This window comes from Artemia franciscana, chromosome 2, assembly GCF_032884065.1.
Source record: "Artemia franciscana chromosome 2, ASM3288406v1, whole genome shotgun sequence".
NCBI lineage: Eukaryota > Metazoa > Arthropoda > Branchiopoda > Anostraca > Artemiidae > Artemia > Artemia franciscana.
In genome coordinates, this window is record NC_088864.1 from 29,278,056 (window position 1) to 29,294,556 (window position 16,501).

A 16,501-nucleotide genomic window follows, 5' to 3' on the forward strand; every position below is an offset into this window, starting at 1 on the left:
TCTGTCTTTTTTTGTTATTCTAAACTTTCACAGCACTCTATGAAGCTCAGACCACTATTCAATGCATTATTAATGTTACCCATCAAAACTGCAAGCCTGAGAAATTTTTCCTGATTTTCAAAATAAGGGGAAAGCACACCCAAAAAGTCAAACGATTTTGATGAAAATTACACCATTAGTTTCACCATATCAGAGAACCCCACTTTCAATGTTTCAAACTTCTATCCACAAAAACGAGGAATTTTGTTTTTTTCTAGATTTGTATTTTTTCAGGATGCGTATTTATTTTTATTTTTTTAAGGTGCTAGCAAAGGAGCCACCTTCACTGGCTCATAAGCTAGCACAAAGGCTTTGTGAGACTTTTATCGTCTCCTTCCAATTGATTTACTAACTACGGTCAGAAGTTCAGGTCTTCGACCCTCGTAAATGTGCCCTCGTGATCAGTCAGAGAAACAGTAAAAACAATTGTCCTACTAAATGAAAATTTTGAAGGTGTTTTTAGGATTATTTCACAGCTACGTTAACATTTAAGCAATTTCGTAATCTTGGGGGAAACTGGTGACACCTTGGGCCCTAGTCACAACAACACATATATCGCAACATCATTTAAACGATTAGAAGCAAAATTAGAATATTAACAATGCTAAGAACATTAGAATTTCACAAAAAATAGATACATTACCAGACGGGTCTTCGAAAGCTTCATACTTCTTCACAATCTCTTCTCTTCTCTTCTTAGTTTGTGCCCCAATGGGTCTAGCAAAATCCCTGTAAACGCTGTAATCCTCAAGATCAAGCACGTGACTTTCATAGTCTTTCAAGATCCAAGGAAAAACTGGGTACTGTGCAAGGTCATTGAATGTCCGCCCAGAGACCATATTTAAAGCCATTATATAATCGAAGTTGCTAATTTCTCTTCTTTGCCATTGCTGGGTTAGTTGCTTTTCGTGAATGGTATCAAAAGAAAAGCGCGAGATAAGATTTGGCGGTCGTAAACTCTTTATTTGGCTATATACTTGGCTGTTCACCTAGAGAAGAAGCATAATATTTATATTTTAATCATTAAAAAAAAATATGTGGGTATTGCAAACAATTTTTACTGACCAAATGATTAAAAACTGGCTCCTTCCACATCAATTCATTTGATTATATTGTCATAGAATATATTTTGTTATATTATGCTAACAAACTAAGTTTATTTTTTTAAGGCTAAATACTTAAGATTTCGAAGCTTAAACATATATACCTCCAAATACAACCGTTTGTTATCTCTAATTTTAAAAATAATACAACCAAGACTATATCCGGGAAGGGAGACGTGTGGGCTTAAACCTCATCAAACCTTCTCTAGTAAGCAAATATCAGAAAAATATAATAATAAATTCAGGTATGCCAATAGCTATTAAAGACGCAAATATCTTTGAAGGTGAATTCCCCACCTTTCCATCGAACCAAAGAGCTTGGAGATGGTCCAGGAAATGATCTTTCGGTATTTGAATAAAGAAAACTGCTTCAAAGCTATTTAAGACAGGCATATAATAGCCAGACTAAATCTCAAATATCTAAATCTCAAATATAAATATATAGATATGGCAGAAATTTTAGACTCTATATTTCGTACTACCACGCTCAGTTTATAATCACTTAGTAATATGGGCACTGAAAAAATTACGTGCTTTGTGATTTATTAGGGATAAATTGCAAAAAACGAAAAGAATAATTATATGATTCAGTATTTTGTATTCCGAGTAATTTTACAAGCAAAAGAGTGAGACGAAAACAAAGCATTTTGAGAATCAAATGAGAGAGGAAAAGCCTCACTTGAACAGAACTGACACTTCTAGTGTATTTTTAAATTTACCATAGAGATGGCGCCACAGCAATGTGACGTTTCTTAACATTGTGGAGAATGCAAAAACGGTTTTGCCCAAAGAGGGCCAAAATGCTGTCCGAGAGAGCGATTTCCGAGATAACCAATATACATAGAACTACCAAAAAGCTATGCATTCAGCTTTCTAATTTCTGAGGCTATAAAGCCGTGCGTTGATGCATTTGTTCCTAAAGGTGCATACAGTCTATTAACAATAAACGGTTAATTCAGACATACATCTTAAGCTGAATTTGTTCATTCGAGGCTTCATAAAATTATGTACAATGGTGTGTAGGTACACAGCAGTTATTGAAGAGGAGTATCAGTAAACCTTGGTGGGTGAGGCGAAGGGGGAGGGGGTTAACGAAATGTATTTTTAGACCCAAACATTCTTTGAAATTTCTCGGGGGGGGGTCTTGATTCTGACTCTGTACCAATCATATTTTAGGAGGATCCGAGCACTTTCAAGCGAAAAGCTGGCCAGACTTGGAAGTTGTTTACTTTATCCCGTTGCCAGAAGGTTCATGCCCCACAAATTTCAAGTGGATTAGAACACTTTCATGGAAAAGTTTGAGAAGGGACGTACACCTATACAAATCATCATTCTAATTTCCTAATGACCCAGGGTAAACGCCCCGAAGATCTCGAATCGTTTAGAGAAAAAACTTGCATACTTCTTTACTGAAAAGTTGGTGGTGGCTGAGGTATTTGAGGGGCCAAAGGCTGAATTAGAGCTTCCAAATATAGAGACTCCAAGTCCATACATGGTTCAAGTTTAAACATGGTGCAAAACACATACTTTTCAGCTGAATTTCGGTAAGGGGTTTGGTAATTAGAGAGACTACTGATCAACTTTGGTTCTTTGACCACAGAGATGGAAAATCCTTGCACGATTCCTTTTTCGAGGTCATGTCGGTATTGTTGTTAAAAGGATATTGCTGGGACAATACAGGGGATTATTAAAAGGGATTTGCGCAGGAGAGCAGATATCACTACAAATACATTTAAAACATCCTTTTATACAAATTTTCGTAAAATTTTGCAAATTCACAACAAATTTTACAGAAGTTTAAGTAAATTTTATGCCATTTTGTGTGCCAATTTTATGTATAATAAGGTCATTGAAATGAATTAAATCACCCTGATATGACACCAATGACCGTAAAAAATAGATCAGTTTGCATGGACGTGCATACATTGCCCCTGCTGCATCAAGACCTCTTTTTTTTTCTTTTCTTTTTTACGGAGATACCTTTACAGCTGATAGATGTAGTTTTCGTTCTGTTCTTTCAGCTTGCAACATAAATGTTTCATTATTAATGCATCCTTGTCTAAACTACTACGGCTAAAACCTCGTTGCTTCAAAAAGATTCTCGGACCAAATTAGCAATTCAAAACCGTAACGATTAGCTTTCAGCGTGCTTTTTGTAGATTTATACTTGAAAAGAGTAATAAAAAGCCAATTCGGATGGTGATAAAACTTAGAACTCTAGGTTTTCTTAATATATTCAATTTGTAGCAAGCAATAAACAGGTTATTCGAAACAGCAAAAACCTATGTGGTTAAAGATTAATTGAGAAACAATTTTTTTTTTTGGCAAAAGTAAAGAGTGAAGTTAATACTTCTTTTGTTCGTTTTATATTTCAACTTCCATCTTTATTTCGTCATAAAATTTCTTTTTTTTTAATTATACTCTCAATGAATCATAACCCAGCTTTAGTTTGAAGAGTGGCGATTTCAGGGTTCTGAACTAAAACACCGCTGTTTACTTCCGTGTCAAAATACTAGTGTTCCTATTTAATGTCTGTGCGTTTACAATATCATATTATGGTACATCTGAAATATGAAGCAAACTCCACCCCCCCCCCCCCCAATCACTGAAATTTACGCTGAGGTCTTACTTTTCAATAACAATATTTTGAATATAAAATCCCCCCATTAAATGGAAAACCCTTAAGGTCCTTCTAAGGGGGCTATAAACGCCAAAATCCTTTCATTTCTGTCCGTCCTAGGTTTAAACACCACTCTTCGCGTTAACTTGAAAATACTTGATGCTTTTTTTATTTAATTTCATTACACTTCTTATACTATATTGATATTTATTCAATATAGGAGAGGAGCTCCTGTAAACCACCCTCAAACATCAAATTAACGCCAAAATTACCTTTGTGCATAATAAATCTTAGAAAATGGAATCACTCCAAAAAGACACGAGATCTTAACATTTTGTAAAGGCGGGGCTAAAATGTTAAGAATAATTTTTCAACTTTTGGTGTTTAGATTTTTCTAGGATGAGGGGGGGGGGGGAGGAATCCATCAGAAAAACAATTCTGCTGGGGAATGCATCCTCCTTCCACATAAATTGGCAACAACAAACACTACCTCATGATGCCCTAAAATTTCTAATCTGGGAAGTCTTATCAGCCACCCAAAAGCGTCATGTAAACGTAGTCTTTTAATTTACACTAATATTTCCGCGATAATATGGGATCTATCCACTCCTCAGCATCCCCATAACATGCTTAATCCAAACACACTCTTTCAAATGAGGGGACACCAGAGGACAAATCCTCTCCCCTAAGTTGATTAGAAAAACCTCTTACGAGTAGTCGGAGAACTTGACCCTAAATATACACTTTAAAAGATCCGTGGTTACTCCCCTACAAAAGATCCACTAAACCAGACCCCCCTACCCTCAATACTTGGTGTGCAACAATACAATAGAGAGCAACCATTAAAAAGAATGCAACCACATTCTATACAATAGCCGCTCATTTTGTATGGACTACATATAAGTTTAGGGACTAATGCGTTAACATGTGATAACATGATGTCAAAAAAAGGAAACAATGAAAATAGCTTTGCAATAGTTTTAAACCAATTGGTCATATCAATGTTTTTACTTCAATAGCCTTTTAGCCCTAGTCAGGACAAAATTGCTTTGGGGCGCAAAAACGGTAGATATTGGAACTTTCCCACGGCACAATCTACAACTGGAAGATCTATTATATACCACTTCATTTAGTGTCTCTTAAAGGATTGTAAAAAAAAAATTGGATCTGTTTTTTTTTTTTTTTTACTGCCAAATGCGGTGGATGTCCCTGGTTCGAGTTGGAATTATAGGTTGACAAGGCAATTTGCACTAGCTGGTCATCGGTGGGTAGTCACCGGTGGGTGGTTGAGCGTTTTATTTTCTTTTTTTTCCTTCTTTTATTGTCTTACATTTCGTTTAATTTTCTTCCGTCCCACAATTCCGGCAATAGAACCTTGCAGGGAGTTATCTGATGTTGAATATTTTGTTTTTGCTGATTATCAGTAAATTATAAACTTTGCTCAGACTGATTTTTCAGCAGATAGTAGCTGGTGGGTGGTTGATCGTTATTTGCTTTGTTTAGAGTGTGTTATTTCCCTTTCTCTCTCCCTGCACTCCCGGTCATAGTCTTTCGGGGGGTAATTGACATTGATTGTTTTGTTGTTACGTATATTTGTTGTACTTTTTTTGGGATAATAAATCTAAACTATCTTACCTATCATTAACAATATTAAATATGTATTCATTATAACAGCCGTTCATTTTGTAGGCTATGAACAGCATATATATTTAGGACCTAATTGTACCACCCCGTGGCAATATAATTTCTGAAGCTGACAGGCTATGTATAAGGCTTTTTGATAAATCTAGACAAATTTGGTATCTATGAATTTTCGCTAAAAAACATTTAGCCCTGGTCGGTCTATATTTTTGTTTGGCGTTACAAAATGGCAGAAATCGGCTCTTTTACGTGGCACTGACAGAGATAATATTCATAAGCTGTACAAAATTCTCAGAATTTTCTTCACTTAAAAGAGGAATAGAATTCTTGATTTCAGTTTTAATGAATTTTCTCCTGATATTTTACCGCTATTAATTTGACACGATCCCCCCTGCTAATAGCTTTTCAAGAGTAAATTAAAATTAAACGAATCTCTTACGAAATATTTTTTTAATGATTAAGCAAGACTGTATCAGTGAAAATGATATGGTGTAGCTAAATATTATGGCTTGACTGTGGTAAAAAAAAGGACATAACTAAGTCATGTAGTTCTTAGTTAAATACACTGAGATATTTCTACCTCAATTCTCAGGAATTTTTGCTAACTCATAAAATTATACACATTTTTGAATTTTCAAAGTGGATAAGATCTCATAGAAGACTCTAAGGAGCAGAGTAGCTAATTTTTCAGTAAAAAGTTGGAAATGTACCATTTTGTTTTGCGCGCAACAAAATATTGGTGGCTGACTGGGACTAAGAGCTGCCATCAAACTAACAAATTTTTGTTACTTTCAAATCCTTTAAAGATGAGAAAAGGTTAAGCACAATCTTAAAAATTTAAGAAAATTTAAAACTTTGATAAGCCTTACTCCTTTTTTGAAATTAAAAAAATAATTGCTGTTTTCCAACAGGAAAATTTCAATCGCAGTCCTCTGTAGACAAAATCGTCTTGGGCAAATTTCACGTATCATCCATATTGGAATCTGAAATAGGTAAATATAATCTCAAGGTGCAGGTTATCACAGCTTGCTAGTCATTTGAGCAGTATCAAGCATAATGATTCTGAAAGCAGAGCTAGTTAATTTGTTATAATACCCCATTTCAGGAAAACAAAAATACAACAAAAATCATAATGACACAGGAGGTTAAAACTACAACGAATTGTAAAATTGTAAAATAAAACAGTTCAAAATAGGGATGATGATATAAAATTATTTAACTGGATATTTCGAACACATATATAGTGTTCATCATCAGCAGTAAAACTGTAAAGAGAAAATAAAATAAATTGGAAAAAAGACACAAGAAGCAGATACTACCTTAGATATTTTTTTCTTAAATTGGTAGCTGAAAAAGGATGGATGGAATAAATTTCTAATTTCGTAATCCGATCCGTTTGCATCTGGAATATTGCTCTGTATTCCAAATATTCAGGAATCTTCTGGAATTCCAAATATTCTGGTATTTTTCCAGAAAAATATTCTGGAAATATTCTGGAATCTATATTCTGGAATATTGCTCTATATTCCTGTGCAGACAAGTCCTTGTCTGCACAGAGTTATTTCTATGTAGTCGACATTAAGGGATATTCTGGAATTTCCAGAATTACGGAATATTTCCGTAATACAGATAATTATTTATATATTCTGATATATTCTGGAATTTTTCCAGAAAAATATTCTGAAAATATTCTAGAATCTATATTCTGGAATATTGTTCTATATTCCTGTGCAGACAAGTCCTTGCCTGCACATAGTTATTTCTATGCACTCGACATGCATCATTAAGGGAGAAAATACATTGCTCTATGGAAAAATCGGGCTATATTTCTCCAATGACCATATTCTATGCACAGCGCAAGATCACCTTTTTATGGTTATAGAGAAAAAAAGGCATGGAAAAATCTACCTAAAGAGCTTCCGAAAAGGCAAGGTAAAAAAAAAGGGTAGCCTACTATGTGATGTATTGATTTAATGGAAAAAGTTGGAATTCAAAAGAATTTGACTGACATTTTTCCCTCAAATGCAACCCAATTCAACCGGCTTTAAGAAAAGCTTGAGGAGTTTCACAGGAAAAAAAAAATGTATAAAGCGCTTATAATTATCCGCCGTTCAATAGCATTTTAAATCCAAAATTACTAAAAATTACACATTAAAAAAGAAAAATTACGCATTAAAATTACGCATTAAAAAGACGCAAAATTTTGCATTAAAAAATGAAAAAGAAAGAAAAAAGCGACAAAGGTTCAGGTTTTGCATGTCTATACCAATAAGAATCAAACTTTGCATTACCTTTAGAGCTTTTCCATCTCTCAATATCCCCCATGAAACTGTAGCTTTAAACAACAGTAAAAACAACTTTTCAGCTTTTAAACAAATTAGCCAAGACAGCTCTTTGACAACATTAACGGAGAATTATCTGCAAAAGCTTTGATAGCGTTTACTGATTTGAAGAATTATATACAATCCATCTTCAATCATTGTAGACTCCACAAACTTGAACTACAGAATGTTGACTCACCTCTAGCGTATACTTGTTAGAGATCTTAAAAACAATAGCAGAATCCGAAACTTGTAGTGTGCCCTCTACGGTTCCTTCTAAAGATACTCTTTGACATTCAACCGGTTTAAAAATCTTTCCTAAATAATCAACCATGTCACCATTTATTTCATTGACCTCTTCAATATCATAATCCTCACCCAAATCTTCCGAATATGAGTCCTTCTTTTCATTTCTTGGTATTTGAAATAAAGGGTCGTTTCTAATTGCTGTGGCGTAACCTAAGAACAAGATAAAGGTCTATCAAAAATTAATTTGGATAAAAAAGCAATTCACATTTGCTCCAGCTCTTCATGGTAGAGATACAAGGAGCATAAACTCGGACTTGGTCCAGTAGTGTCTTTTTAAGATATGAAGATAAAAGTTATAAAAAAATCTTTATGTTCAGTTCACAATCGCTAAGGTTATCATGTAAACTACAAAAAATTATATGGCGCCTGAGCAGTAATTTTAATATTTTAATGCCATCATGAAAAACACCTTAGAATTTTAATATCATTTTTTGTTTGTTTAATAAAATCAACTCACTACGTGGAACGCAACTAGTGAACGCAACCATAGTTGCGTAGGTGCGCACCTGAACTATTAAACGTGATAGGACCAAGAGAATGGCCCGAAGAAATAAAATTTACATTGGGCGAAAATCAACAGCCTGGACCACCAAATCAGACAAGACCAACACTGGCAGCTAAAACAAAGAACATTGCTACACAGTCTGAAGTAATCAAAATCCTTAATGAAGGAGAAAGACAAATGCGGTTATACGATGTGCAACAGCGAGTATCAAAACGTATCAAAAATGAAATGAAGAGCAAAGACACAGGCGGTTAGAAGATATGCGAAAACAAGAATTAGAGAGAGAGGACACTTTTATTATACATATCATCAATATACAAAAAAAAACCACATCAGCCACTTTAGAAAGTCAGAGACTTGTTAGTAGTGGCTGATAAACATTAATGAGCACCAATACCAACAACATTAACAAAAAAAAAAAAAAAAAAAAAAAAAAAAAAAAAAAAAAAAAAAAAAAAATGAAACAAAAAAATTGGGAACAAGAAAACAACATGAAAACAAAGAATAAGAAAAAAAAAAAAAAAAAAAATGAAACAAAAAAATTGGGAACAAGAAAACAACATGAAAACAAAGAATAAGAAAAAAAAAAAAAAAAAAAAAAAAAAAAAAAAAAAAAAAAAAAAAAAAAACAACACTTAAAAAAAAACAAATCAATAAGCCATCCAATTTAAATTATTTATTTATTTTCTACTCAGAAGGTGATTCTTCAGTCTACTCTTAAACTGGCTAACATTTTCAGATAACCTTATACTCATTGGTAAAGAATTCCACACTACTGGTCCAGCAAACTTGGGACCAAAACTTCCCCTCTGAGAGCTGCGACACTCATATACCAAATCATCCATATTTCTAGTCTCATAACTGTGGTATGAAGAATTCCTTATAAACATTTGACGAAAAATTTCAGGGGACAAACCATAAATACTCTGAAATACAAATATAGCAAGTTGATAATCATGAAGTTGGCTAACATTAAAGATCATAAGTTTCCTATAGCAATTAACTGTATCATTTTCACCATGGACATAATTTCCTAGTAGTCTAATAACTTTATTTTGTAAAACCTGAACACGTTTAAAATTTGTATAAAATCCACCAGCCCATATCACACAACCATAAGAAATATAAGGCATGACAATAGAATGATAAAGAGTTAAAAGGGCAGAATGATGTAACTGATTTCTCAGACGCCGAATCAATCCAAGCCCTCTAGATACCCTAGCTGCCACCTGATCACCATGTGCTTTCCAATTCAGATTTTGATCAAGCTGGAAACCAAGGTATCTCACCACAGCTACTTGTTTCAATGGCCTATTACAAAGAAATATTTTTTCCACTTAAATCAACTTGACTTCCTTTCCTACTAAACAATATAAAATGAGTTTTTAAAACATTCACTGATAAACGGCTAATCTTTGTAAAAATTAAAAGATGACTTAAAGCTTGATTAATTTTCTCCACAAGATCATCAGCATTTCTTGCAGCAGCTGAAAATACCGTGTCATCAGCGAAAGAAGTATTAACAACACCCGGAACATAAAACCGCATAGTATCTACATATACAAGATATAGTAAGGGACCCAAAACAGAACCTTGCGGAACACCACAACTTATAAAAAATTTATTAGATATAACATCATCAAAACATACACGTATCGACCTCCCTATCAAATAAGATTCAAACCACTTTAAAATACTACCTGTGACTCCAAGTGACCTTAGCCTATCAATTAAAATTTTAAAATCAACCGTGTCAAACGCTTTTTTAAAATCTATAAAAACCGATAAAGTCATTTCACCATTTTCCATTGATGTATTCAGAAAATCAAGAAAATGCAGCATAGCATGAACAGTAGAATGTCCTTTCCTGAATCCGAACTGACTATCACTTAAAAAACCATGTTTTGTTAAATGTGCATAAAGCTTTTTATGCATAACTTTTTCATACATTTTCGAGAACACCGACAGTAGAGAAATCGGCCTCCAGTTAGTCAGATCAGTCTTTGAGCCACTTTTGTGAAGAGGAATCACTCGCGCCTCTTTAAGCTTTTGCGGGAATTCTCCCGATTTCAGTGATAAATTAATCATGTAAACAAGGCATGGTAGGAGATAAACCATAATAAGCTTGAATGTCTTAAGGCTTATACCGTCACTACCTGAAGAGTTGGACTTAATACTATTTACAATTTCTTTCAACTCCTGCATATTCGTTTCTTCAGCCTCCATTATTAGTCCCAGGCCTCTATCATCAATGAAAGCTTCCTCACTTGTTCCTTGACTCAGTGGCTGGTCTTGCTTTTGAACCACTTCACCAATCGTCGAGAAGTAGGCACCAAAGTGATTCACAATGCTCTGCTTGCCTTCATAGACTTTTCCATCCACAATTAGTGAAGTTGGTGTATTTTTCTTCTTGTCACTACCCAACACTTCTCTCAAAACCTTCCATGTTCCCCTTGAGTCCCCCTTTGTTTCCCCAAGTTTCAATTCATAATAACTCTTGACACAAGATCTTCGTAATGTATTCACTTGATTTCTTATTTTTTTGAACTCTTCAAACATATCAGCACTTTGGCAATCTAAAAATGACTGATACAGTAGATTCCTCTTCTTAATCATCTGAAGAAGTTCTGATGTAACCCACCGCTTTCTCGGTGATTCCCTTGTATTTCTCAACACTTTTAGTGGACATGTTTTATCATATATCGGCTGGAGAATATTCATAAAAATATCAAATGCATAGGATGCATCTTCTGTCTCATCAAAAACTGGTTTCCATGAAACCTTACTAAGTTCCTCAGCAAGGTTTTCCATATTCTGCTTCCTTAATTGCCGTATTTGCTTTTTTTCTGCCTTTTTCTCTTTGGCCATTACTAGTGGCACAGAAGCTACAACTGGGAGATGATCCGAACATGGGAATACCAGAACATCAGCAGCACTAGATTTCAGGTACTTCGAACTAACAAAAATGTTATCTATTATAGTTGCTGAATGACTAGTTATACGTGTCGGGACCCCAACAAGGGGAAATAAATCATTTGAAACCATCAAATTTAAAAAATCAAGATTAATAGCATGTAAATCATACAAATCAAAATTAAAATCTCCCATACAAATAAAATCTAACTTGCTAGATACCACAGCTCTCATTAATATCTTAAATCCTTCCGTGAAATCCTCCAAACGAGCACTTGGTGGTTTATAAACCTCACTTACAATAAGTTTTTTTGAATCAATAGCCAGTTCAAGAGTAAACGATTCAACCTTACCCTCTATCCAAACATCGACATCCCCCCTTTGACGGCAAAATATCCCATTTTTTACAAGGAATGCTAGACCTCCCCTTAACATCAGCTCACGGTTTTTCACAAATAATTGGTAACCTGGAAATTGAAATGAAGGCAGAAGATTTCGAAGATTTACGAAAATGAAATTTAGAGCGTGTCAAAAATGCAAATCAAGAGCAAAGACATACGCGGTTAGAAGAAGACAAGCGACACAGAGAATCTGAGCGAGTCAAGAATGAAAATCAAGAGTAAAGACACACACGCTCAGAAGACAAGCGACACAGAGAATCTGAGCAAGTCAAAAATGAAAATGAAGAGCAAGACACGGGAGGCTAGAATCAGAATGAGTCAAAAATCAGAGTGAAATAGAAAGAAATATTAGGTTAGAAGAACAGTGGCGTCATAACCTTCGACACCAACAACGTGTGGCACAAAGCCTAGTACATACGCACAAAGATGCGGTGAATTCACTAAGTGTTACATACAAGTCACTGGGACCCTTCAACATTGCTTGTATTCACTGTGGAGCCTTCCATTTTTTATTTTAGGAATATATATTAACATCATTGACATTTCAGGTCACAAGAGCGATTTCTATAGGTCTTAAAGGAAACATTCATATTATGAACAGAGTGGTTGTAACAAACCTGTGGTGACGCTTTGACGTCAAGAAGAGGTGAGGTCATGACATCGAGAAAGGGGTTCAAACTGTCTGCGGTTAGAAGACAAGCGACAATGGCAATCCATATATAGAAGCCTACCACATGCCGAGTACCGGGGCCCGGCGGCGAAACCACCGGGCTCCCGGTACTATATATATATATATATATATATATATATATATATATATATATATATATATATATATATATATATATATATATATATATATATATATATATATATATATATATCATAGGCCCCTATCGGATTAAGATATTAACAAAATAACCGAAAGGTCAAAAAAGGCACAACTGGCAGGAAAGTTTTATAATTTAAAATAGTATCTGAAATTCGTTCCAGCAGATTTAGATCTAAGCTTCTAGTGGTTATGAATAAAATTCTCGATAAGAGAGCAGTTAAAAGAAAATTTCAACAAAATACTGATACTGTTGCATGACGTTAAATTGTAACATTTTTTACAAACGAAAGCTAAGAGCGACATTTAGCTTAAGTGGAAGCATTTTAAAGTGTGGAAAATATAGCCAGTATGTAATTGAAACTGATTTATTGAATGATTACCTTTCAAAATTTAAATTAAAAATTGCATTGTTTAATGTAAATGAAATGCAATACGCCCTTTTATTCTCGGGACATTGTTAATTCTTTTTTATTTTATAATTATATTGCTATTGCTTTACAGAATTTGTTCTTGAAGCATTCGGGGAAAGTTAAGCTTGAATGAAAAGAATTGAGGGAGGTTGTAACATCAAACAATTAGTGATTACGAACTGTCAAGGAGAAATGACTCGGTCCCTTTTAAATTAAAAAGGGAATTCTGATAATAATAGCTACATCGTAAGAATTGACTTATTATGCTGATTCCAATAAAAAAAAATGAAGTTTAATGATGTCAATGAAAAGCTACGAGCCGAAAAAAATGTCTGATTTTAGAAAAAGGAGGGGAAATATCCCCAAAAAGTTAAGAAATGAAAAATATACAATGAGATTCAACATATCAGAGAACCCTACTGTAGACATTTAAAGCTCCTATCTATAAAAATGTGCAATTTTGTATTTTTTTCTTATGCCAGAAGAAAAATCACAGTTACGTGTTTATTAGCTTTTTCCCCAGGGATGATCTTATTGAACCAATGGTCCTAGAAGATGGGGAGAGGGCTTACTCAAACGGAAATCAAAAGTTCTAGTGCCCCTTTTAAGTAACCAAATAGATCGGAGAGCAACTAGTCCCCAGCTCACGACCTTTATTTTCCCAAAGACATCCACTTAAACTTTTAGGGTAGCCATTTGATTTGGTATAGTTTCCCCAAGACTCCTTGGAGGCAGTAATTTACGCAATTTGCCTATTGTTCACATATAGTATTTGTTACTGAGAAACATACGGATCATTCTAGGGGGAGGGGGTATTTTCTGCTGGGGGCATTATCTATCGGGAGAATTTTCCGCGGAGAAGATAGCTTCCAGGGAATTTTTTAGAGAAAATTTTACACAGGAGAGATGGAAGGAGATTTCATGACATGACTTGGAAATATGTTAGAAATTAAATAAAAAAACAACATTTTTTTCAACTAAATGTAAGGAGTAACATTAAAACTTAAAAAAAACAAAATTATTCCGTATTATTTCATATATTCCTCAACCGCCGCCCTTTACGTAAAAGTTAGACTTTTTGTCACAATTCTTTAAGAAAGACTACTGAAACACAAGGGTTAAAGAAGGGACAGTTCCCTTCATATACAGAACCGTTTATATTCTTTTTAAGTTTTAGTGTTGCTCCTTACTTTCAGTTGAAAATTTTGTTTTTTTTATTTGATCTCAAGCATAGAACTATTTATACCTGTTATAGTTTTAATATCGCTTTTTACTTTCATCTATAAGGATTTCATTTTTTAAAAATCTCTAATCGTTTTGTAATAAAGGACAGACAGAGGGACATACATTCAATTTCAAACATATATAGATTTTAGCAAAACGTTTAACTAATTCAAAATTTTAAGCATTAAGCTATTTAACATTTAAATTTTCGACTGCATTTAGTAACAGAGGCCATAGTATAATTGAAGCAATGCTGGTTTACAGTGCCCCAATCAATGGAACCCTAAAAGATCAGACGTCACTTAGAAACAAAGCATTAAGGACATACTGGAAAAGACTCGGACTTTTTTGAATTTCATTAGGCTGCCTTGAAGAACCTAAACTTAGATCTAGCCGGGACGTTTCAGAAATAAATCCTATTTTAGTTCATATATTTAATGAAATTACTCAGGAAGTTACAAAAAAAAAAATCATTAACACACTTGATGAGTTCACTGAAGTTAGCTCATATTATCAATTGTTCGTTTTTGTGACATTTGTTCATTTAGAGGACAACAAAGAATTTTATGTTTCGTAGAGAACTAAAATCTACTGAAGATGGTATAGACTTCCTGGATTATTGTTTATGAAGTGTGTACCGATCCATCCTTAGATCAGATTCGAGCTTTCAGAAAGAAGCTGAAGAGCATGACTGCAAGCAACGGTAAGGTACTATTAGTCACTGATTTGCCGTTGCTATCACAAATTTACAGTAACTTTTACGAAAAGTACTCGGATCTGGTGACAATTGTCAATAATAGAAAATCAGTGGTGTCAATACACGTCTGTTTACAGAACTATGCAATAACCTTGACTCTTATCATGACGAATCTCTTCTTTTTTCACTGCTTTTTGCTGATTACTGAAACGAAATTTTATTGGGCAAACCTTCAAACTAAAAAACGAAATCAAATAGTTATTAGGAATGAAAAGGAGCCGCGACTTTAAGAGACACTTAATGACGAGACCTGGAACTGAAGAGCAGCTTATTTATCTGAGACTGTGGATCAGCTAAATCAGCTCAATTTAAAACTGCAACGTAGGGAAACTAAAATTATTTACTTCAAAGATAATAACTAGACTTCCTTGTTAAGGCTCCGACATTAGCACCGTAAAGTAATTCTTTGAAACCTTACCACGGTTGAATGCCTTGATATCGAAACTGAAGAGTCAGAAACAGAAAACTTTGAAATTTAACATTACTTCCCAGAATTCTCTGAACAAGAACCTGCTTTAATTCGAGACACATTCCATGTGTCCATGAATTATAGCAGCATTTCATATGAAGTACAGGATAAAAATCTAGAGCTACGAAAGGCCTCCTCGGCGCATGGTATATTTCAAGAAAACTCACTATCCTAATTTTTCTGTGCAGAGCGTGATTCGTATCCTAAGGTTTCCTTGCTTTCTTTCGAATATTAGCGCCATTTGCTTCCACTTATTTCTGCGAAGATGGATCTTCAACTCTTCTGTAGGTCAAGACAAAAGTCAGGAATGAACCAAGTATGCAAAATGAAACGAGATTGGCCTTGATAAGAACCTAATCAAGAATTATAACAACCTCTGAACAGATGCTAGCTGCAAGATATGACCACTTTTGGCTAGTCCAAAAATACATTGTCATACCCTTAATTTTGTGTTTTATTTATTAAATATCGAGGATAAAGAAGGGGTTCACAAACATATTCTAAAGTCTAAAAAGAGATGGGTTGCGGTCAAGGAAGGATGGTAAACATAGTTTTCGATGATATATAATTTTCGATACTTTCCTGGGACCCGTTCGTATGCCTCGTCAAAATCTTCCCTGAGGAAGGATTTCTAATTCTAGATGGCAAACTTACTTCAAAGACTGTCGAATAAACTGCTCATGCTTGATGGACGGTGAGATGGGAAGGACACAGCCATAGCTCACAAATTCAGCACTTTTTTAAATAGCAACAAAGATTTGAGTTACTAATATAATCTCAGTTTTGGGGAAGAGTGATACACCACTTAATTACAGATGTTGCATTTTAAAAAAGTAACCTCATTGACAAGGGAAATTGGGAAAATTGTTTAAAAGAAGAGCATTGTTTTTTGAGACCATCTTTAAGGAGCGTGTCATGATGTTTCTTTTGAAAAAAATTCTTCGTAGAAAACACCAC

At 34.3% G+C, this 16,501-nt stretch overlaps 1 protein-coding gene across 1 annotated transcript in view; it reads right to left on the bottom strand.

The window, feature by feature from the left end:
- LOC136039891 (neurobeachin-like protein 1) overlaps positions 1–16,501 on the bottom strand; it is a 182,834-nt gene that overhangs the window by 44,942 nt on the left and 121,391 nt on the right. Inside the window, exons 18-20 of the mRNA XM_065723869.1 lie at positions 7,924–8,183; positions 6,273–6,386; positions 683–1,028 (exon numbers count right to left, since the gene is read on the bottom strand). Coding sequence (XP_065579941.1) covers positions 683–1,028; positions 6,273–6,386; positions 7,924–8,183 — 720 coding nt within the window. The remainder of the gene's footprint in view (positions 1–682; positions 1,029–6,272; positions 6,387–7,923; positions 8,184–16,501) is intronic.